Source organism: Syngnathus acus, chromosome 15, assembly GCF_901709675.1.
Source record: "Syngnathus acus chromosome 15, fSynAcu1.2, whole genome shotgun sequence".
Lineage (NCBI taxonomy): Eukaryota > Metazoa > Chordata > Actinopteri > Syngnathiformes > Syngnathidae > Syngnathus > Syngnathus acus.
In genome coordinates, this window is record NC_051100.1 from 11,436,402 (window position 1) to 11,460,339 (window position 23,938).

The 23,938-nt window shown below is 45.7% G+C and overlaps 1 protein-coding gene and 1 long non-coding RNA gene across 7 annotated transcripts in view; one reads left to right on the top strand and one right to left on the bottom strand.

Moving 5' to 3' along the window:
- The first annotated feature begins 7,854 nt into the window (after positions 1 to 7,854).
- akt3a (v-akt murine thymoma viral oncogene homolog 3a) overlaps positions 7,855 to 23,938 on the top strand; it is a 30,317-nt gene continuing 14,233 nt past the window's right edge. For 2 of the 6 annotated variants that reach the window (XM_037272494.1, XM_037272495.1), the window contains exons 1-3: positions 7,856 to 8,013; positions 10,250 to 10,643; positions 23,398 to 23,523. In XM_037272494.1, the coding sequence (XP_037128389.1) occupies positions 10,598 to 10,643; positions 23,398 to 23,523 (172 nt within the window). In that variant the 5' untranslated portion in view covers positions 7,856 to 8,013; positions 10,250 to 10,597. Of the gene's footprint in view, positions 8,014 to 8,145; positions 8,342 to 10,249; positions 10,644 to 21,276; positions 21,397 to 21,838; positions 22,950 to 23,397; positions 23,524 to 23,938 lie in introns of those variants that run through there. The other 4 variants (XM_037272492.1, XM_037272493.1, XM_037272491.1 and 1 more) reach the window with 4 other exon arrangements.
- LOC119135127 lies at positions 12,481 to 14,936 on the bottom strand. The gene is made up of 2 exons (XR_005100494.1): positions 14,197 to 14,936; positions 12,481 to 14,074 (listed from the first exon to the last, which is right to left on the bottom strand). It is a non-coding gene; the product is annotated as an uncharacterized LOC119135127 (long non-coding RNA).

A 23,938-nucleotide genomic window follows, 5' to 3' on the forward strand; every position in this document is an offset into this window, starting at 1 on the left:
CGCGGTGCCTCATGGGTAATGCAGTCCGGCCGGAGTGTGCAGGTGCACAGCGGTGAAAACGCCTCGACACCAAAGCAGGTTTCAAGTTAACCCCTCACGAAAAATAACAATACTGAATATTATCCAGGACTATGAATTGATATTGAGTTATACTGTTTTACTAATAGGATGATTTTTAGTGCCACTGAGCCAACGTTCAACCGAACTGCTTTCATCTGCTGACGTCACAATCACCAGGCCAGGCACGTCTCTGTGCGATAATATTATATTAAATACATCTTGCTTCAGTTAAAAAAGGAATTCTAGTAATCCTAAATTTGTCCGTGAAACAGAAAATAATACAAACTGGTGAGGGAGATGTAGGGAGGTATTTTAGTGCAGTCCATCATGCATAGTGCCGTCCAGTCATAATTATTAACTAAATAAAAACTATATTAATTATGATGACTCTTTATGTAGTGTAGTCTGTATGTAGTAAAAACACAACAATGAACATTAAAAAAGTAACACAACAAACAACCAACCTAACGAAAAGTCTCTTTTTGTGGGTCACTAGGACATGCACCTTGGCGGAAGGTCTGCCCAGCGGGGAGACGGACACGTCCCGCGTCCTGCATCCTGCGTGGGCGAAAGGCGTCCTAGTAAACTAATTGGCGTCACTAATAGGCGGCTAATGAATTGACATGATGCGGTGTCATAGCCGCGGCACTTGTTCAGATGCAAATGAATGGCGACCCTGTTGTTGCCTGTCAGTTTTCAGGGGCTCCACTTTCGCGGCGCGGTGGGACAATGAGGCCCTTGTGTGTGTGGATGTGCACTCAGGCACACACACACCATGCAAGCGCTCATGGGGCAAGTGGGAACTACCCAAGTATTTCACGATCCAGATTGATATGTTTGTAGCTATTTTAGCCCCTGGACTTTGAAAGAAAAACGAGAAATAAGACACTACTTAACTTCACTTGAGTCACATGATTGGCGATGTGTGGCGGCCCTACAGTACGCCTTTTAACCTCTGGAGGTCGCTGTTGGTCCCATGTAGGTCTCGGAAAGCCGTTTGAGCGTTTATTCTATGAAGAGGTTAACAACTTTAGGTGCATGTACCAGTGTGCTCACTCTCCGCTTGAGAAATAAGACAATTATTTTTATGCTTCATTGTAGTTTGTATTAGTTATAATATTAGTTTTATTTTAATTAATGTATGTTTGTGAGCGTGTGTTGTGCGTGTGTGCCACACAAGGTAGAACAACTGTGTTTTTAAACTGGCTGGTCTTCCAGATGGTGCAGACTCATTTTTTGGAATGATCAAAAAAAGAAGCCAGCATGTTTCAGTCAGGATATGTGCTTGTCAATCAAACGCGCTCACCTCATCTGCTTTCTGTACATATGTGTGTATCCGTTTCTGCCTCAGCATCCACACAGTGAAATTTGGCAGCACGTGTGTGTGGGATGTTCACACCTGTGTGTGCGCGTGTGTGCATGCACGTGTGTGTGCGTGTGTGTGCGTGCGTGTGCATGTGCGTGTGTGTGTGTGTGTGTGTGTGTGTGTGTGTGTGTGTGTGTGTGTGTGAAGCCCACATGGAGCTGTGCAACTTTGGCTGTGGCTCCATGATGGACATCTGGAAGCTAAATTGGTTAATGGCACCTCCAAGCTGGATGCACATGTGTGTGTGTGTGTGTGTGTGTGTGGGGGTGGTTGGGTGGTTGTGTTGGGGAGGGCTGTACATCTGTCCAGCTGTCGATGCTGCTAGCCGTGTCCTTTTTGCTTTGCAAATGAGAGTGTGTCTACGTGGAGTGCCATTGAAAATCAATTAAAATATTCATAAAGGCAAAAGTGGCAGACACAGATTTTCTTTCTTTCTTTCTTTCTTTCTTTCTTTCTTTCTTTCTTTCTTTCTTTCTTTCTTTCTTTCTTTCTTTCTTTCTTTCTTTCTTTCTTTCTTTCTTTCTTTCTTTCTTTCTTTCTTTCTTTCTTCCCACAGTCGTAGACGTGTACAAATGACGTTAAAGGCAAAACAAAATAAATGCTTCACGAGTGACGTACCAAAGTGAGCAGCAAGAACCAAAATATCATACGCCGCTGGTCAGATCCGACGCAAAGTGTGTGTTTGTGCGCGCAAGTGTGTCAAAGCGACCATAGCAGATGCACAACACTGTCATGTGCACACATTGTGTTTATTGGGGAGAGATCAGAGACATGTGATGTACAAGTCCATCTCTGTCTGTCTTATCTGTCTGTCTAGCGCCTCGTCTGTCCCTCTCCACTACAGATGTCAGAGGAGCCAGCCAACAGCTGTGGCAGTGGAGGAAATTAGCCCCCAGGCGGTGAGACACACACACACACACACACACACACACACACACACACACACACACACACACACACACACACACACACACACACACACTGATACACACAACCAGAAAGGCAGAAGACAGTTCAAAGCATAACATACTTTAAAAAAAGTGATCATGTGACATGTTCTTTTTTTTTAAGTTCCTGACCCATACTACACTTAATAGGAAATTTCCACAATTAGCTCCTTGAGTTATTCAACTGCAGAGTGAGGTGGCATCTTTGAGGAGGAGCGTAATCATATTGGCAGAATACAGAAAGGAATGTCTAATTTGTCGGTGGTTCTGTTAGAATTGGTGAAATAATTTGATACTAATGCGACGCCACTTTGCCAACATGCTTCTTGACAGCCTCAAAACCGTTTTGTGGACCGATGACACAAAACGTCCTGTTCACGCATGAAAAATTAAGCTTAGTTTTTTTCTGGGGCTGCTTTCCTAAATCTGGAACTGGGTGTCTCACATGTGTAATGAATTGTCAAGACTAGCATGACATTCAAGAGCAAAATTTGCTGCCCTTTGCCAGAGAACTTAGTCCGTCAAGGCCTTTTGCCTTGGATTTTGTTAGCAACCACAAAATAATGCATTGTATTTCTGCATCACAATGACAGGTCCATTTGATGAGCTCGATTTTCTGCCTTTGCATTACGTCAACGAGGCACACCGATGCCAAACTCGGACGAGGTCTTCAGGCTCATATTGTCAGTGGACAAAATTGGATTTTGATGGCATGGGGCCTTGAACTGCAAAGTGTTCTGCCACCTCTGCCCATTGCGCATCATTGTGGGCGCGACGCTGTTGTGTCAGTCAGTAGCCACCACCGCTGCACCCCCCCCGAGCCAGCGGGAACATTTGCCTTGTGGCTTCAATTCCCAGGAATGCCTAACCTGCGCCAGCTGTTGACAACATGCTAGCTGTGCCAACAATGCGTGGCCGCCACACCTCAGCTGCCACTTGGGGCGGGGGGTGGGGGTTGATATTGCTTCGTGTGTGTGTGTTCACATCTGTATTTATGTTTGCACATATGCACGTATAGATGCTTCTGAGTGTGTGTGTGTGTGTGTTCGTGTTTGCGTGTGTGCGCTTATGTGTGCATCTGGAGCAGCATGGAAGAGGCTTTTCAGCGCCTCAATTCGCCTGCCAAACAGTCCAGATGTTAGCCATGTGAGCCTGCGGCCAAGTGGAGGGAGCTGCACACATTGTTATTATGATCAGTGTTATTAATATTCAGTGCTGCCAAATTGCAGCTTGTTTTTGCCTTGAATTTGTTTTTTGTTTTTAGAGATTTTTTTTGTAAGTTTTGGACAGGATGTAATTCTGTTCTGTTCTACCTACCCAGAGTTTTCACTGAAACTAAAATGCAGAGCTTCATCAAGTCATTGAGGAAGTGAAATACTGGCAAAAAATATTTTTTAATGTATTTCATTTTATTTGTATTATTTACTGTGAAATAAGAATACATGTGGAAAACATTGTTCTAAAAACTAATCAAAAATTTTCATCTTAGTCATTCAAGTATATTTTCATGTATTTTTAGTGTCCAGAATAAGCTTCATAGTGTTTGGTCAACAGAAGTTGAAATATCGCATTGTGGCACTAATAATTAAAGCTTATCTTTTGTTATTTTGGGAGAGCAAAATAACACAACAACATGTTGAGCAATTAACTCCATCATCATGTCGCTAGGATGTTGAGGCAGTTTTTGGTGTGTGTCCACATATATGCATGTGTGCGCTTTTGCTAAACCACAGAGGTGGCATCTGCCCATGTTTGCGAGATTCACGTGTTGGGACTTCCACAGGGCTTAGCTCTCGTCCTCCTGCCCCATATGGCGAGCCGACATTGGGCTAACGCGTTGCGTCCATCCCGTGTGTCACCTTTCAGCCGGCTGACCGAGTAAACAACAACTGGACATTGCCGTCAGTGTTGATGTACTGTTTTGTTCAAAATTTAAAAAAAAAAAAAAAAAGATCTGGTCTGCTAAAGTTGACAGATGACATTTGTTTTTCAACCCAATGTCCTCATGAGTGCTTGAGTCATATCCCAAATTAGCTTGTCTGTCAACAAGTCACATAAAAGTCACTGAAATGTGCATTTTGCACCAATAATAGCAATTTTAGGGGGACGTATCAGTGGGCAAAGGGAGTTCAGATGCACCATACAGTGACAATTAAGACTTGAGTCGATTCAATTTGATTCGATTCTATGAAGATGTGATAATTCCTCATTCCCCTGTATTGTTTGTTAGTGCCTCGCTCCCACTGACTCATGTTTTTTAGTAGTTCCCAACATAAAATACAGATCTTCAAATGGAAACGCACCCTTTTAGTTATGTTGTTTACACAAAAAGTACTGTCCCAGCTTCTTTATGACTACTTCCCATCACACACAGTGCCACAACGTGCTCGGCACAGCATGCTCGGAGATTGCAAATGAAAAGAGACGTGTCTGTCCTTCTCTGGACAGATGTTTGTCCTGAAAGTAAGATGACGATTCTTGGCCGGCCTCCCCGGGGGAGCCACAAGCATATTTGCACATTAGTCGTTAATGTGTCTGCTGGTGTGTGTGTGTCTACACAAAGGAGGATTGTTTTGTCTCAAAGAAAAAAGCAGAGGAGCGCAACTAGGAAGTGTCAGGATTGGAAAGAGCGCACCCTCAGGGGCCATCAAAAAATCTCCGTGTGTGGCTTTGCCAGTTGTTAGAAAGCCAAACACAATCTGCGCTTCCAGATGTTGACAGATGCGCCACCGTCAGCCTCACTTGGCGGCGGCGACACTTCCTGCATGCTCCCCCGGAGACTTTTTCTTCTTCTTCTTCTTGGCTGGAGAGCCACATCAAATATGATGTTTTCCAGGAGTGAACCTCAGAGCACTGTTCTCCTTCCAGATGTGCAGTGAATAATCAAAACACACAATTGGTTTTTCTTCGAACATGTGTGACACTGACACAGACACAAGCAAACAGCTGCCTCCTGATGTAGAAGCCACACAGATAACAGCACTCCCTAGTGGCCTGGAGTGCTTTGTGCAGTGATGACTGAATTTAAAGGATAAGTCAGGCAATTCAGAACAAGTTTTACTGTGGTGAAAATTGGCTTTCCCGCATTTCACAACAAAGAAATAAAATGCGTGTTACTGTTATAGAGAAGTGTATTTGTTTGGTGCTTTTCTCACCCAAGTGCTTCTTTTTTGGACATGTGTCCCATGATTACAGATACTACAGAGACATAAGAGGAAAAAACAACACATTTAGCAATAAAAGCTATAAAAGTGCACCGTAAGAGTAAAAATGTGTAGTGGCTTTTGTGGCCCAAAGCCCCTCATGTTTTTTTATTAGAATTTTTTTTTTTAGGGTTACAACAGCTGAACAACCTGAGAAAGCAGAACGTAACAACCTGGGGGGCCATGCAGCGTAGTGGGTGCAGAGAGGGGGGGGGGTGTATTTTGGGGCATGGGATGGTGGAGGGGGGTATGCAACCTGTCTGCACAGGAGCAGAAGGTGCGTACACACACACACGCACACGCACACGCACACATATTGCACATTTGAGAGCATATGCGTTGAACATCTAACAAAGAAACACACACGCTAACACATAAGCTAACACGAAAGCTCCACAACTAACCAGGTCAACTACTTCAGTAAACAAGAGAGTGAAGATCTGAAGAAAATCTATCATGCTATAAATAATAAAGGATAGCCGCATTTATACACTCACGCACAGCTCGATCAGCATTATCACAGTTTAGCCCTTTTAGTCAGCTAGCGTCATGCTAACGCTAAAAAGCGTTTGTGTGCTTGAACACTGTAGCTGAAAGTCATATATTCTTTAGCCTCTGTGATGAACGACTACTATCAATGCCGTAATGATGAGTTAGAAGAAAAGTTGAGAGCTCTCAATGAATAGTATAAAGTTCAATACCCGTGGAATCATTTATTTGCAAATTTTATTTCATTTAAAGGAAAAACGGGGGCCCAGTTTATTTGTAAAAAAGTTTTAAAGAAGTTATTCGGCTGTTTCGTTTTGCCATGTACTTTTCCAAGTAGCTCGTGATTAGCGTGACTGCTTTAGGTGTGTTGTGTCTGCGGTCATCTGCTTGTGTGCTGCCTGCATTAGACAGGCCTTTGCACAGGAGGTGACCCAGAAGAGGTCCACGTATGCATGTTGGACCATGCTGGCTGCCAGGCGCTGCTGCTGCACAGCACACCTTGAACACTCCGACTGCAGCTGCTCTTGTCCCGTCTCTTGTGTGCATGCGTGGATATAAATATATTTACATGCGTGTCTGTGTATCCCCCCTTCACCTCCCGCACGGGGGTCCGTCTGATCGCAGCTGTCCTTACCTCTCGGCAGGTCTCCTGGGCCGGGCTGACCCCTCTGTCTCTTCAAAGCCACCCCGGTGACGAGCTGAAGGGGGCAGCTTCTGCTTCCTTGAGCTTTGGGAGCTGGGGCTGGAGTTGAGGAAGGGATGTGTGTGTGGGGATGCAGGCGCAAATATGGTGTGTGTGTGCGTGCGTGTGCATGCGTGCGTGTGTGTGTGTGGCCGTGGGGCAAAGACAGGAGGTTTGGCAATGAAGGGTAGGGGGTGTTATAGTAGACAAGAGGTCGAAGTTTAGTTTGACTGGGTTGGCCTGAGTTCACCCTTCTGTGTCATCTGTGAGTGTGTGTGTGTGTTATGAGTGTACGTGTGTGTGTGATTGTGTGCGTGTGTGTGGTAATCTAACAAAATGTGAAATGTGAAATAAAAGCGTGTGCTGAAAAAATGTCCCATATACCCAATTTGACCTCAAAATGTCCACCCCGCATTCATTTTTTGAACACAGTCAGATGATCCGCAGCTGCCTAGCGCAACTATCAAAAACCAAAGCATTGTGTGAGGTTATCAAAAACACCTGTGTTGTATCATCAATACACAATTAATACGTCATCAAACGCTGAGATCATATCTCCGGTCGCTTGGAATGAAATGGCAAATGCGGTGCACTTTTCCGCCAGCGATAACCTTGTTGCCCATATAACGTATTATGGGGAACTCCGAAGATTTTTCACACAAAACTAGGTCACTATTCAGTGAGCCATGTGATACACTACTCAGTCAGAGTAGAACATCTATAAACAGACACCTAGTTTCCGCTCTTATTTGTATGTATTATGTTCTCCTTGGCCTTGATTTATCAAACATGCATGAAAGAAATCTTATCAAAGCCATTTAGTCATTTTTCAAAATGAAATGTATTGTTTTTGTCTTTAAATACATGGAAATAATACGAAAGATATAATATTAATTATAATATCACATGTAAATGTATACATTTGAACACCACATACATACAGGACAGACAGACACATGAAGAACCCCCAAGTGTGTGCAATATGTATGCGTAATATTTCACATCTTTTTCAAACTGAAAACAACCGTGTTGACAGTTGACACAGGTGAGCTCATTAGCAAAGTGCTGCTAAGCCGTTTGGCTAAGTAGCACCATGAGATCTCGCGAGATCTGGCTCCGTGGCCCCAGGAGGCCGTGCGGGATGATGGTATGAGATGATGATAATGATGATGATGATGCGCACGGGTGGTCACTGGTGAGCCAGCTCTCGTGAAAATACGAGAAGACCTCCCCAGACGCCTTAATAAGAACTCCGAATTGCCCAAGGTAAGACGCGGGACTGTCATATACTGCCATTTGAGTGACTGAACGACGGGAATAAGAGGGAGAAAGAGGAGGAAAGGGAAAAGGCGGGAGTGTTGGTGGTGAGGGGGGGTGTCTCCGCGTGACGTCAGGAGCTTCCCTTAAAGTCAAAACAAGACGTTGATGCGCAACGCTGTGAGGGAATCCGAGAGGATGAACAGAGTCAGAGACCTCTACTTTCGGGGCTGCGGACTGTAAAGCACACAAAATAATAAACGAAGAAGACTTCATTAAGACGAGACAAGCCACGAAAAAAACACAAGTTGTATCGAGACTGCACCTGCTGCTTCAGGTAAACTAGCTAGCCCGGTAGGTAGCGACGGTGTTGTTAGCATAACAACATGGCTGTTTTCATGTTATGCCGGCCAAGTGACGTTTCGTTGCAGTCCAGATATTTTCCAATGTCACGTTCATATTAGTGCCATGACATACATACACTGTTTATTATGGTGACAGTGGAAGGGGGTAACGTGCGTCAGCTTGGCAGCCAGTGACGTAAATGACGACGATGATGTTGATGATGATGATGAAGATTTGTACATCATCATGTTTGCCAAACAAGTCTTAACTGAGCTTTTTAACTGTACTGGCAATTTTCCCTATTCAAAAATGAAATTTCAATAGAGATTGTATGGCAAGTCTTCTTAACATTTAAAAGGTAAGTTTGGCTATCCTCACTATCCAGAGTGTTTTCTCACATTGGTCTGATGTCGCTATTTGTTTCCTTACGCAAAATCCAAAGAGAGCTTTCTCGCGAATAATTCTAATTAGATTCCACAGAAAAAATTGGTGGGGGTTTACTTTATTAGTAACCACTTGGCTTTCGCATATGCACGGTTCTCTATATGTGAGTGTGCAGATTTTTTCCCTCCATTTTTTTTCACTCTTTTCAAAGTAAAAAAAATCCCTCATTTCTCTCAGTTTATCAGCATTTTTGGAGGGGGTTTAAAGGAAAAAAGTTTTGGGCCAGCCAGGTCCAATACATCATCCATATTATGTCCCCTTCAATTTGTCAGAGAACAGAATTTCCTTTGCGCCTGGCATGTGCTTCCCCTGGCATAGCTGGTGCATCCCGACAGTGCATATCACCATGGCAACCACCAGCCTAGTGACAGGGGGTTCTCCTCGCACTTCATCTCAGTCATCGTCTCTTGTTTTAGCCTCTCTCCAAAGCCCAGTTTGGACTTGGTTTTCTTGTTCTCTCTAGCGAGACGAGCGAATGAAAGGAGATATTTTTATTGCGTGTGGTTTAGTGTGTGCAATTCGTGTGCGTATGTGCCAGGGTGTGTTCCCGGTTTAAACCATGACGCCGCAGTCCCTCCCGCCCTTGTGTGGCGACGGCGGTGGCGGCGCAGACGCAAGCTGATCCGAATACTGATTCACTCTGCCCGCCGCGAGGTAGCCCAAAGTGTTAGCTCAGCCGCCGTGGCGCTAATCCCCAATTGAGGCGGCGGCGGGGCGCTGTTGTTGTGTAATACAGTGTAGTGTAGCAGGGTGCATTTGAGGTGAGCATGCCAGCAATGCGGGCGAGAGCTGGTGCAGAGCTTTTGGGCAGAGAGGGACTGTAACTGTGTTTTTTATTTATTTATTTTATTTTCCTGCTATTTATAGCCCATAGCATGCTCTACTATTCCACAGTCCCAAAATGCTCTGGCACCTCCCACACGTGCAGACACAGCAGCCTACACACATCATTCGTCATGCGGGAATAACATAGCGTGCTAGATCAAGATGAATGAAGGAAGCAGACGACGTATTTGTCTGGCAAGCAAGGTCACGTTCTGGCTGGCGCCGGAGACTTTGTCGTCAGTCGTGCGACCGGCACAGCAGGTGGACGACTATGTCCTCAAAGGAAATACGGCGCTACCTTAATTAGAGTTGCAGGAGAATATTAATTGAATTCTTTTGTGTTTAGTGCTGACTTTGACTGTCAGAGAGTTGTGATAATAAATAAAAAACTACACAGCTTTAGCTTGAATTATTCTTGATGATTTTATACTGGGAGCCAGGACAAGGGCGAACATTTCACTTTTGTAATTTTCTTGGGTGACGAATGACCAACTTGGCATATTTGGAAGTGAAATTGGTCGGCATATGATTAACAATAATTCTCAGTTCCTTAGTGATCAAATAGCAGAGGATATGAACAAATAAATCATTTTATTTCATTTTCTCCCTCCCTCATTTCATTTCCTTCCAGGCTGAGTCACTGCCGGTGAAAAAGGTCTGGAGAGGGAACAGGAAAGGAGGAGGCGGCAGTGGCGGAGGACGAGAAGAAGAAGAAGAAGCGAGGAGGGAGGGAGGGAAGGAGGAAGATAAGCCACAACAGGAAGCATCGCGACACGCGCACACCCTGAGTATTTGGCGTGTCGTGGAGTGAGCGACTGACTACGTGAACTGCGAAGCAAGGAAGGAAGGGAGGGAGAGTGACGCGAGGCTGGGAGAGCCACCCCCCCTCCTCCCCCTCCTCATCCTCCTCCTGCTGCTGCTGCCCGGCGCTCTCTGTGGAGCAGGCGTGTAGCGGCAACGCACTCGGCGTGAAGGAACCATGAGCGATGTCACCATCGTCAGGGAGGGATGGCTTCAGAAACGGGGTGAGTGCTTCCGCCGACATCCCTCCTTTTTCTCGCGCTTGCTCGTTATCTTCGTTGTGTCTCCTCTCCGGCCTGGCCTCGCCGGTGCCGCCACATGTGCCGGTTTGTGATTGGCGCGTGCGAGCACATGGATGTCTGCAGCTCGCGGTAGCTTGTGTGTGTGCCTGTTTTTGCCGCGTCTCTTTATGACTATGGGCTCGGCTGGCCGTGTATGGGAATGTTTATGTACGTGTATGTATGTATGTATGTATGTATGTATATATGCGTGCGTGTGCGCCCGTGTTAGCCTACGGTCACACTGCTTGCTGCATCTGTCAGGGGCGGCCATCATGTACAGACTGTGACATCAAGTTAGTTCTGTCAGGATTCATTCACAGAGCTGCTCTGTAGCGCTGAATGTCACAAAAGAGTCATATGACAAAAGGTTGAGATGGGTGCAAGGGGGGGGCGCATGGTGGTGGTGATGGTGGTGTGGGGGGCAGTGACAACACATCCTGTTTACAGCCTCACTGAATACAAACAGAAGGGAAATGACTAAAGTGCAGGGAGAGTGTGAGGCTGTGTTGCAAAGATGTGACTTCTCCTTTTGACAACCTCCAAAGTGTCCAATGTCAAGTTCGCATCTGGTCTCCAGCTTTGCCGTGTAAAGTTTGTCTTCTCACGGTGCTTGCATGTTTTTGTTGTTTTTCCAGGTGTGCTTCGTCCTACATTAAAAAGAATGTTAGTTTCATTTAAGCCCTAACACTGAGCATGACTGTCATGGAACTCTTTCAAATAAAATTTCAATTTTCAAGTTTTGCTTGAAAGCTTACTATGGAAACTAAAACAAAGCCAACAAAACTACACACAGTACTCCTACTATAACTTCAGTGACCCTTTTCCTATCTTTTTCGACTAAGTACGTGTTGTGTGGTGTGCAAGAAGTTCCCTTAGCTTAGCATCTGCTATGTGGTCAATCGCCTCACTTGCAGTGTTGCTCATGTGGCCTTGAGCGTCTGGAGAATTCCGTTTCCTGCTCTCACTTTTCATCATTGCATCTTTTTGGCCGCATCACAACAACCCAAAAAGCAAACACACGGACCACGTTTTTAGACTCGCACGTTAATTAGACTTTTCAGGCATATTCCTTTTTGGTTAAATTCCACACTGTACCACATTTGATGTTGGGCTGCAGTGGTTCTGATGCGGGGATTTCCATGAGCGTCATCCTCCTGCTATGTGACGGGAGCCCCTTGGAATGTGTGAGCCAAACTGTTGCACAGGAAGTGATGGCACAGCAGGCTTGTGGGTAATGTAGGCCAGCGCAGTTGCACGGGGGGGACAGGACCTGTTGGGCATCAAAGTGCCTCTTAGCGCATGAGCCAGATACTCCCATAGACACACGTAGACGGCACGTTGAAATGGGGCACACACTCTTTAGCTGTCTGTGCCAGCATCCTGCTGTGATCCACCGACACTCGTCTGTGCATATTAAAAGGAACACACCGCCTCCAGTCACGACGCGGTGTTTGACTGAAAGGGAGGGAGAGAGAGAGAGAGAAGGGGATCCAGGTTGTGGGGCTGAGGGGGTGTTTTTCCGTGTTAGGAATATGAATGTTGGACTGCATCATATGCTCAATTCTCCGTGGGTGCTGCTGGGTCAGGGTGCTGACTCACTCTCCGGGTCGTGATACAGCAAAGACTGCAGTCTTAGTCATTTGATGATGTAGACACCTACGGACCCCTGCCACAGACCATTCAAAGATGACTTTCAGTCGCCTTTTAGCTTTTGTTCCACAGTGCGGAAGGCTCTCGTCTTTCTTCCTGCAAATAATGCTCATCTTTTCATATTCCAAGATTGCCCGGCAGCTTGTTTATTAAAACATAGACGGCATTTGTTTTCATCAAGCAGCAACCATGTTGACACTTGTGTTGACGTTAAACAGATCTAGTGACAATTTTGCACTCTGCTTTCTTTTTTTCCAGAGACAGTGTTAAAGTTGCAGGTCACACATCTTAATCATCATTTTATAGAGACCATTTACGACCCGCAGAGATTTATAATGACATCATCGTAAATTTCATGCAGAGGGCACCGATAAATTTCCCCAATGCTGAAACCATGACCGGTTTCTTCACTGGTTTGGTGTGGTCGAGTAAGCCTTTATTTTACAAAAACAACTGTCACTTAAATAGCTCAATTTTCCCCAACTATAGCTCACATTCATTTTATTATGGTTCATTTTTTCCTAGCAAACAATGTTCACGATGCCTATGCCTCTGATGCGCTCTAAGCTCCCGTCGTCCGCATACACGGCGGGCAGCGGCTGTGACAGTCGTCCGAGTCGGGTCGAAATATTTTTCCTGTGGGGCGTCCCACGGCTGTCACTCCAGCAGACAGTCGGCCGAGGTTGCACACTTGACGTTTCTCACTTGGGTGGCGAGGGAGCCCGCTGGTTGTTGTCATACCGAGGCAGTTGCGTTTTTGCCAAGTCCACACAAAGCCGTTTTAGGATGAGTTACTGCTTACGCTGCTGGTCTTAACTATCTCTATCACCTTCCTGTGACTCATATCATTGTTTACATTTAGTCCAGCCAGAGCCACTTAATAAATAGGGTGGAGCTCCATGGAGATGTTTGAGGGAGGACCGGCTGACACTAATCCAGCCAAGATGTGATGAAGGCACGGCTTGCTGTTTCAAAGTCCTTCTGTGTCTTCTCCTTTAACCTCCTTCAAGCGAGCGTAGACAGTTTTGATGTCTTGTGTTTTGCAAAGCTTCATTGAACATGCAGCCACTTTGATCAAGTGCTGGTCGTGTTGGCTTTGCGTCACCAGTAATGAGGTCAATTTCATCTCTGCTCCAGCTACGTTTGTGCTTGATAAATAAAGTTGAGTTAAGTTGAGTTGACGTCGTCGTGTAGTATGACTGATGACTTTGGGTGCGAGGACCTAATTGATTGAAACCAAGTGATTCCCGTTCAATGTAAAAAAATGTCAGCCATGATTTGTGCTGACGCTTGGGGCGCTTGGGGTATCCATGTCATTTTCAGAAACACATTGATTCGTTTTGAAATAGCTTTTATTGAGCATTTGTGTAAATGCCAGCTTGTCATGTAACGAACATCCTTGCCTTAATGTCAACATTTCTTCCTCTCATCACAACTAACATATACCCTTCTGCTATGCCAATCAAAAATGATTTGCTAGAAACGTTGGAAAAATGACATCACTTTGATTATCTTTTTTTTCTTGGATGATTGTGTAAAAAGTCCTCATCCATCACATTAAAATCCCTCCCGGAAACAAAGAAGTGGTGAGGAACATCGCCCCAGGCAGGGTACACAGTACAGCGTGTCCTCAGACGACCGAGCTTTTCAGAGCCCGCTGTTGACTTCCTTCCTTCCTCTCGTCATTCAAGCTGAGTGGGATGCATTGCTTCAAAGAAAGAGCTCTGCATTTGGAATAAATCAGCATTTTCAAGGCAACATAACCAGTGCTCAGAATCCACTTCTCATATGAGGCATAAAGGCCGGGTGATTATAAAGGCACTTGGCGTGATAGACGCCAGCATACCTGTGACCTTTATGAGAACTTGGACGGATGGATGCTGTAAAGTCTGAAGGACGGCGGGCGGCGAGCCACAAGTCCTGCTCGTAAAGGACGCCGCAGAGATGTTGCCCCCTGCTCTCCGCCAACGCAAGTTACAAAGCTACTTTGGCCCGGTGGAGAAGTCCGAAGCTCAGGTTCATGTCCGCCCCGGCTGTCGAGTATACCTTCTGTGGGGCCGAACGAGACATCCGGGTTCGCAGTCAGCCGCCGTTACCGAGACTATTCTTCCCTGGATTCACCCTTGGATGTATACAAAGCGTTCAATCCACCATTGCGTACCCTTGCCGCATCCTTCTCCCTCTCCCTGGGTGGTTTCATCCCTTGGGGAGCTGTACCGTCGCAGTTGTAAATATCAGACTGCGCTGTGGGGAGGTTCAGCGGGTGCATTGCAGCGAGGCGGCCATTTTGGCCGGGCCAGTTCAGCGGGTTCGCTCTCGCTGGCCAGCCAGATCAGGTGGCGGTGCCAGGTCTCTGACATCAATCACCAGACGGCGGCGACTCTACGCTGTTGCCCTCCTCTGTCAACAACACTCCCTCTCTCCTGTTGTAGCGCTTTTCTGTCTCCTCTCCGGCCGATGTGAACGTACGGGGCAGGCAGCAGACAGGCAGACACTGCGGGCTTTGTTATGCATGGCATCCTCTTACACATCCGGAGGAAGTGTACGCTCCAGTGTGGTTTTACAAACTGTTTCTATTGTCCTTAGAATGACTCACTCCACACTGCAGAGGAGAATGGCTGGCAGGCAGGCAGGCAGGCTGGCAGGCAGGCAGGCAGACAGACACACAGACAGACAGACAGACAGACAAACAACGCAGACAGACAGACAGGCTGAGGATATTTTCCAATGCACCAAAGACCCGCCACGAGTACAAACACACTTGAAACGCAGGCTGGCTACTTGGGCCGGACAACAAAGTTAGGATGGGGTTTTGTACCTCAATTGTTCTTCCCCATGATTTGCCTGTGAAGCGTTAGCGAGTTAGCAACGCAGAGTTCCTGCTGGGAACACTCGGCTCGTCGTTGCAATCGTTTGCAAGAAGAATCTTTGCAAAGGCCACACAAACATCGAGATGGATTAATGGCCCAGGAGAGTGAATGAGCTATTGTGGAGTCTTGTATAAATGAATGAAGAGGATCAATGAATGGAGTGCTGATGGCTACTGAGGATGTTCAATGGAGGATGTTGAGTAATGGGATTAGTTGGTAGCTCCCAATCATCAAAGTGCTGACGTTTGATCAGTCACTCTGGATGCACGTATGCTAATGCATCACTCCTGCTTTGGGGCAATTGTGAATACAGCAACCATCCTTCATTCGGATCAGAGTTGAACTGGAGCCCAGCCCAACTGACGTTGCCCCTTGTTCACACTCAACTATATTAGGAAAAGCTCATTGTAAACCCCATCGCTGCTTTTGACCACTTAAGCCATCCCAGCGATTAGAGCAAAAAGGACAGTGTGTCGTCCAACATGATGGCAGGCAGCAGTATTGTTGGTCGCTTCGCTGAGGCTTTGGACTGATTAGAGGAGGCAGGTCGGAGTCACTCACTCCATTCGCTCCGTCTGATTTAGGCCAGCAGATTACCGCATGCTGGTTTACAGCAATTGTAAATGTCAGAAGAATTTCGGGGCCATATTGTTCGCGGCTTAGTGGTGATTTTGATCGCATCGTTTAAGTTTGAGGAGATAACCGGCTGCTCTCGGCTGTCGTGTTTGCTTCCGTCGTTGCGGTCCGACGTTACGTCCGACTTCACGGTTGAGCTGGCAGTGCTGATGTCACAGCGGCCAGGTTAAAGGGACATCCCGTCTATTTATAGCCCTCCCACCTGTAATCTGTCTCTTGACGGGATTAGCCGAGCCGCTAGTTTGAGCCTTCTGTGCCCGAGTGCTGATTGTTATTAAATCACCAAGTAAAATTGTGAACCATCCAGAGCATTCACTTCCACTGTGCATATGATCCAGATCATACAATGGAATCACAAAACGTACTTTTAAAAAAAAGAAAAAATCCAAATGTTGCCTAAAAACAAGTAGTACTCTACTACTGGTTGTGCATCTGTCATTTATGAAACTAATCTGTTTACATAGCAGCTATAGTGGAGACAAAAGGAAAGTGGTGATGTAGCCGCTCAAACACGAAGTTCACGTTCCTGCGAGCGTGTGTGCGCGGGCGGGAACCTGCCTGCGTGAGTGTTGTGTGGGAGTAGAAGACGGGTCAAACATCTGGCATATTGAGTTATTGTTCAACTGAATTTTGATGCTTTGACTGGAACAGATGATTCGTGACTTGGTGTTGCTGATGGCCAAACAATTGCAGTTAATGTTACAGCAAGTGGCGTAACAAGAGTTCTTGTTTAATATGTTTACATTTGTTTTGGCAGCAGATGAAGCACAACAAATATGAATCTGGCCTCTGTGGCTTATTAGTTATGCATAATGGAGCGTGACTGATGACTGTAAGAAAAAAAGGCGGCGGTGTTTTGCCCGTATTTCTTCGTCGTGTTCTTTCTTAAAACCTGTTGTGTGGAGATTGCGCTTGACGGAAACCACTTCTTCTTATTATTGTTAATATTATAATACACTGGTCAGACAGACAGGTAGAGAGTTAGACAGACATCACGCTCGGACAAAAAGGAGGGAAAGCAGCAGTTAGTGAGCTGGAGAGCACTTGCTGTCGCGTCTATAATACGACATCAATTGGCTGGGCTGGTGTGTGTGTGTTTTAATAGTAGTTAATTGTTTATTCTGGCCCGCTGCGCTTGGCTTTTCTGCTCAAGTGTGTGTGTGTGTGGTGTGTGTGTGTACAGAGAGGTATGTTGTGCGTGTGTATAGGTTTACAGGCAGACATGGAGACGAGCAGCACAATGCTTTTAGAAAGAAGGGGTGCATTAAGAGGGTGGAGGGGGGGCTTTACAAAAGATCAGTGGGTCTTAAGTTGCGCACACGCATGCACGCGTAACGCCAGCTGCTGCCCACGGCCCCCAGCTCGGCATTTCTGAATGAATAATACAGAGCCAGCCACTCTGCAATAATAGCAACACACACACACACACACACACACACACACACACACACACACACACACACACACACACACACACACACACACACACACACACACACATGCACAAAGCTTTGCACCTGTTCACCGCTGCTCAATTGGCAAGGGCCGACCAGCCTGGTTAAGGTCCACCCAGGGACTCTTTTGAAGATGAATGAACGCACGCACACACAGTTGTAGGCAACAGTTGGACAGCTGTGTTAGCCTCCCAATGATGCCTTGTCAAGTTCTGATGACGCCTTCCCGTCTCACGTTCAGTGTAGTAATCCTTCAATAGTGCTTGACCTCATTAGGGAAATGATCAAGTGGACTTGAGCCTCTCCCAGCTTCGTAGTTTGAAGTCCAGAACCTCAAAATTGTGAGGCCAATGTGCTAAGGCTATCATGCTAGCTGCAAAGTTTTGGTATTTAAATGAACTGTTGTCTGCTCATCCTCTATAATGTAAAATAATTAAACAATTTGTGCATTATGATTTGATGCTGCAATACAATTCATCGTGCGGCTTCTTCTTGCCCACTTGGAGCCAGTACAATGCATTCACGCAGGCACAATTGAGGAAGAATTGTACTTTTTTTTCTACTACTGGAAGTTACCCTCGAAGATGCTGTAATATTAGGGAATGTATGTTTGTGAGTGTTATATTATTTGTGTACAAGTGTTGCCCTATCATTGGACTGAAAACCAGTGAGAGGAATTCAGGAAAAAGATTGAGTGTGGAAAATACGTGCGTGCGGGCGTGCGTGTGCGTGTGTGTGTGTGTGTGTGTGTGTGTGTGTGTGTGTGTGTGTGTGTGTGTGTGTGTGTGTGTGTGTGTGTGTGTGTGTGTGTGTGTGTGTGTGTGTGTGTGTGTGTGTGTGTGTGTGTGTGTGTGTGTGTGTGTGTGTGTGGACAAGCACTAATCACATTAGACACACACACACATTATGAACACAAGCAGCGTGACATTTGCCATTTTACCGCATGTTTTCACGCACCATTAAACCTGCACTTTGTTTTTTTAGCAGGTGCCTGTTTTTATTCCTACACCAATGATGTTCACAGTGTGGTTTTTTTCTGATGTTAAGACTTAAAAATGAAAAAAATATATATATAATTACAAAAATTAAACAAACAAAATACAAAACTATTAGATACCAAAATAGATATAGACAAAAGTAGAAGCTGATGAAAAATGTAAAAGAATCTAGCAAAAGTAGTGTAAGTAAATTACATAAGATTATGTCAAAATACCCACATATTAGTCCAAATACAAAAATATTAAACTACAAAATATTAATTAAACTACAAAAATATTAAATGGGAATATTAGACTACATAAAAACACCAATGGCCCTTCCCCAGAAATGAAAGTATGAGACAAAAGTATTTCTGCAAAATATTACGTCAATACCAGACTCGATTTTAACGAACCAAAAATATTACAAAAAAATGACAAATGCCGTAATAGGAAGTTAAAAAAATTATATATATCTTTGGAAAGCTTTTATTATTTATATCAATTTCAAAATATAAATGGCATTCCAAATGGCCTGATGTCTTCTTCTCAGTGTTTCTTGTTAATCCGTAAAGCGTTTGATCCCTAGTTAGACCACCACAATGCAGTCAATCCAACTCGGACATGCGGGGGCCAAAAGTGGCACAGGTGGCGCCAAGCTGACAGCCCCTCCTGTGGCTAAGATGCTAATATGCTAACCCTGCACTAATCCTAAATGTGTTTTAGGAAGTGCCCGGACTCTGCTGACCCACCACACACACCCAGCAATATATGTCTTGTGGGATTACTACCAGTAGAGCATCACTGGGTAGATGCCATGCTCAAGGGAGCCACTGCCATCTACTGGACTCTTGCTGTACTGCAAGAGATTGCTCATCTGAAAATGACGGTTTAATATGTCAAGCGTGCTATATGACTACCAGCTGAGGAAGGGGTGAGCAAAGGGGCACCAGGGCGTTGCGTCCTTCCAGCCCAGCGTACCAGGAAATGCAGCTGGCTGGGTGAAAATCTCTTAAGCGCCCCTGAGGGAACACCACGTTCCCACAAGGGACTGGGGGGGTATTCCTCTCAGTGCAGGGCCCTGCTTGCTCGAGTCATGTGAGCGCAACCCAGCTGCGGCAATAACTCTGAAAAAGATGGGTTTGTTGCGCTGAAGCGACGACGAGCGTCCTTTACAGTGGCCCCGATGTGCTAATGACGCTAATGCACTCTAAGTGGATTTGCGTCCAAGAGCCCAGATTCGCCTTAAGATGTCTGAGCAGACTGGAGTTAGAACTGCTGCGCTGGTGGAGGTGGGGTTGTCGGGGTCACACACTTACAGTAGTATAAATACACACACACAAACACACCTGCAAGGAAAAGGTGCATGTTTTGTTCCCGTGCTTGCAGCACGTGTCCACCAGTGAGGTGCCACAGCAGGACTTGTTGCGCAATCTCACACTTTTAATCCACGGCAGGTACACCTCACTTCCTCTGACGCTTGTTTACCCGACCGCCTGGAGGCGTTGACGATCGAGAGCACCTTTTACACACGATACAACAAAATGGAAACTTCAGAGCCACAAAAACAAGACAAAACTTACAATAAAATCCGACAGACTGACTATGTAGATCAAAATCATTCAAATACGAATATTGGACAAAATAAAAGAAATCTGCAAACATTGATGTGACTATTATTAAAAAACAGACAAAAAGGAAAGGTATGAGACAGAAAACCCTTAAACTAACAAAAAGATGATGAAAAAGAAAATGAAAAAAATTAGACAACACAAAATACTGTCTAGGACCAAAATATGTGATTGTGTGTGCGTACACAGGAACGTGGCACATCCCCGCCGCCGCCAGCGCTGCCTCTGCGCCATCTGCATATCAGCCTCGGCCTCGGCCAAGGCATTAAATTAAATCCCTGTTCGGGATGATTAACAAATGGCTGCTGAGCTCACATAGTTTTGCGGCGTTCGCTCATTTAGCTTGCCGTCAAGGTTTTTTCCTGGTCCTGAAGGAGTGTGACATGGAAAGGAAGGAACACTTTGCGCCACTTGTTTCTCTTCTGCTGGCTCAAGTTCAGCTTTGTCGCTTGTACCTGTCTGCTGCTTGGCTTTGCTTTCCCCCCCTATCCGCGCCGAGAGGAATGCTTAATCAGCCCCGCTAATTGAGTGACATTTACTCACTGTGTTGTCCTAATTGTCCAATCAGAAAGCTTGGAACGGACACAGTCGCATCTGATCCATCTCCGAATGCGGAGACGGCAAGCTGCCACCGCCGGAGACCGACATGACAGCGAGACTTTCGCCTCCTTCGTATTTCTGCCGAGAGTCAAGTTGACTTTTTTTAAACGCTTCTTTCCATGAGCAACATGTTTTTAGAGCCAGTGCAGTGGAGAACTTGTTTCCCGGAAACAATACTCATAATATCGTTACTTGGTTTTGTTTCTTGGTATCGGTCCCTACGCAAGAACAGAGTACTTGTAACGGTATTGGTCTATAAAAAAGTGGTATTGTGTGCTAATGATTTAAGGTCAAACCATTAAATCCACTTCTTCACCCATGCTCTACTACTAAAAAAATAATACATTAAATAATCAATTTATTGTTCTTTTAAATAAGATTCTTGCTTAGAAAAAAATGCCAGGCCCCGCCTCTTAAAGGTGAATTTGAGTCAAATGCTGTCAAGGTTTCGTGCGGCAAAGTATTTACACTACAATTTGCGTCTTTTCCAGTGCCAATTAAGTCTTGAAAGACTTTACAAAAGAGCCTCTTTTCCCGCTCTCCTTTCCTTCCTTGGATCCGTCAGATCACAGCGCTCTCCCGTATCGCCGATCTCCCGCTGTTCCAAGAAACAAAAGACTCCTGTTGTCTCCGCTGCCGTATAGTTTAGTGCCGACTAATTGGTCTTGCGGGAGAAAGGAGCTTGTGCGGCTAAAACTAAATGGAAGCGAAGCGCGGAGATGGTGTGGGAAGCAAACCGGCTGTTGTCTTTTTTTCAGCAGCGGTCCAAACCAGAGACATGTGGCTCCCCAGACAAGCTGTCCAGAGCGAAAGCGCTTTGCCGGGCCCGTCACGAGCCGGGCCAAGATGGGATTGCTTCGACAGAACATCGTTGGATCGTGCGTGTGCCGCCGCCGTCGCTTTTGGAAGCCTCGCGTGGACAACTGTCCATCTCCCCTCGCCGTCTGTGCCACCCCTGGCTGCCCCCCCCACCTCCTCCTCTCATTATCCGCACCCACCCACGCACGCACGCACGACCACACACATGTACGCACTCGCCCGTGGGTCCGGGCCAGAAGCGTTGCCGAAATGTTTTCAGTGGTGCTGGACAGCTGAGCGACGAAGCGGCCAGCGATCGTCGCTTGGACACTCGCATCTCCAAAGTGACTCAGAGAAATGACTGGACTCGGACCAGCCAGCCTCTCGTCACTGCCAGTTTTATTATACTTTGAAGCACTTCAACTTTTCTCTCCATCCTCATCCTCTTGGATGGCAAATTGAGGCCCCTTTCACGCAAATTAGCGCTTGTGAGACAAAGCAGAAGATCAGGTCAGAGTTTACACCAAACACAGAAAGGGCAAGAGGCTATTATTGCACTTTTGTGCTATTTATGTACGGATGTGCGTACATATGGCATTGTACACCTTAAAACTTCAAACTGCTTGGTTAAAAATTGGACCGACCCAGGAAGTTGGGTCAGGTTGTTTTGTTCAATTGTCCAATTTTTAACCCAAATTGGTTTGTTTTTAACCCAACATGTATAAGGGTGGAATTTCTTGATCCACTTTGACTCCAAATCTTCAAAATTGTTTCTTGTTCATAGTAATTAGGTAGTGATATCAATCAAAGATGAGTTTTAAATAGTGAGGAAGTTTTTATTTTTTAGGCATGTCAGTCTGTATTCTGGCAAATTCCACTCATCTGCTGACCATTGCTTTTTTTTCGTTATTTAACAGAAGGGTTCGAACAATTCTTATTAAGCCTTATTTCCACTTTCATAATACAGTATGGTGCGCTTTGAATGATCACACTTTACAAGAATCACACTCTCTCTTTCCCACCTTTTCTGTTTTCTTTCCTGTTCTGTTTATCGGTAGCAAGCGATCCAAAGAATATGCTTCGCTTCTGTAAAGGACAGGCGGAGGAAATGTGCGTGGGGGGACCGAGTGGGCGGAGTTGTTATCAAAGAGAAAAATAAAGACCAATCGTGGGGGGGGGGAAAGGTGTGATTTGGTAATCACAACCACACATTGGCACCCGTCTGCATATTCTTAACTGCGCCGTGGCTCAAATCAGCCGCAACACACACGCGCACGCCTCCATCGCCGATAGAACTCGGAGGTACCGGCAGGGCCCGCAGTCACACAGTCCCTTCGGCGGAGCAGGTGTTTTTCGGCAACGTGCTAATGAGCGTGGCCTGCTGTCATTCCAGCTTTAAATGGATGTCGCAAATAGAACAGACACCATCAAACGCACACGCACACACGCCGCCTATTCTCCTCTTGCGGCAAATCAGCCCAAAAAAGGTGATCGGAGCTGTTGCTCGCACAGATGCCATTTGTCTATTTTCACCAGGTGTGTTCTGGAGGAATGCTTAATTAAAAAAAACAGCCTTGAGAAGGAGGCGAGCATTGCTGCCAGTGAGCGGCTGCTGCTCGAAAGTGTCAAGCTGGTGAGTTTTCTTGGAGGTTCCTGTGAACTCCAATAATGCTCATTCAGGTGTGTTGTAATGTTCATTCATCATCTCAATCTTTGTTTATTTGAATTGGGACCAAATCTTTTGAGTCTAGGCCGTCTTCTCGTCCGAGGGTTTTTATTCGCTGTGGTTCTGAAATGTGCTTGCATGTGTGCGTGAATCTGAGCAGGGTGGCGACCTCGACACCTGGCCATGTATTAGCCAGATGATGCCGCTGGCATAGTCACTTTGAGTCGAGTGCAAGTAAACATGTTTTTGTCATATGTTACATGATAATCCGATCGGAGTCCGGCAGGCGGTCATGTGCTATGCGAAAGACTCCGCAGTGTTTTTTTTTTTTTTTTTTTTTTTTTTGGGACTGATGAATCGTTAGGCTCCGTGATTACGATTCACATTAACACTCGCTTTACTTCCTTGCCTGCAGGTGAATACATAAAGAACTGGCGGCCGCGTTACTTCCTGCTCAAGACGGACGGCTCGTTCATCGGCTACAAGGAGAAACCTCAGGACGCCGACCTGCCCTACCCGCTAAACAACTTCTCCGTAGCAAGTACGTAGTAAATATTTGTGAGAAACAACACAAAGAATCAAACAAACGTTCCTCTCTGTGCCACATGACGACTGCGCTGTGATTTGTGAGGGTTTAAGGATTATCTTGTTTGATTTCCGAAATAAAATGTGGTCATTTGGTCGATTTCCGGCCATGATTCTAATGGATTAAATACGATTAGACATCTGTGGAGTATGTCATACAGCAGGCATATGTCTCCTAATAAACAAATGGCTGTAGTTGTCATTCATGGAAAGTCATCTGCTCAGCGCAGTGACAGTGAGTGAGCTTGAATGCTTGTCAACCTCATGTGGCCTGTGATTGGCTGGCGACACTGTCTCACCTAAAGGCGAGTGGGATGGGGTCCAGCTCACCTCGTAGTGACCCTAATTAAGACAAGTGGTTTAGAAAATGA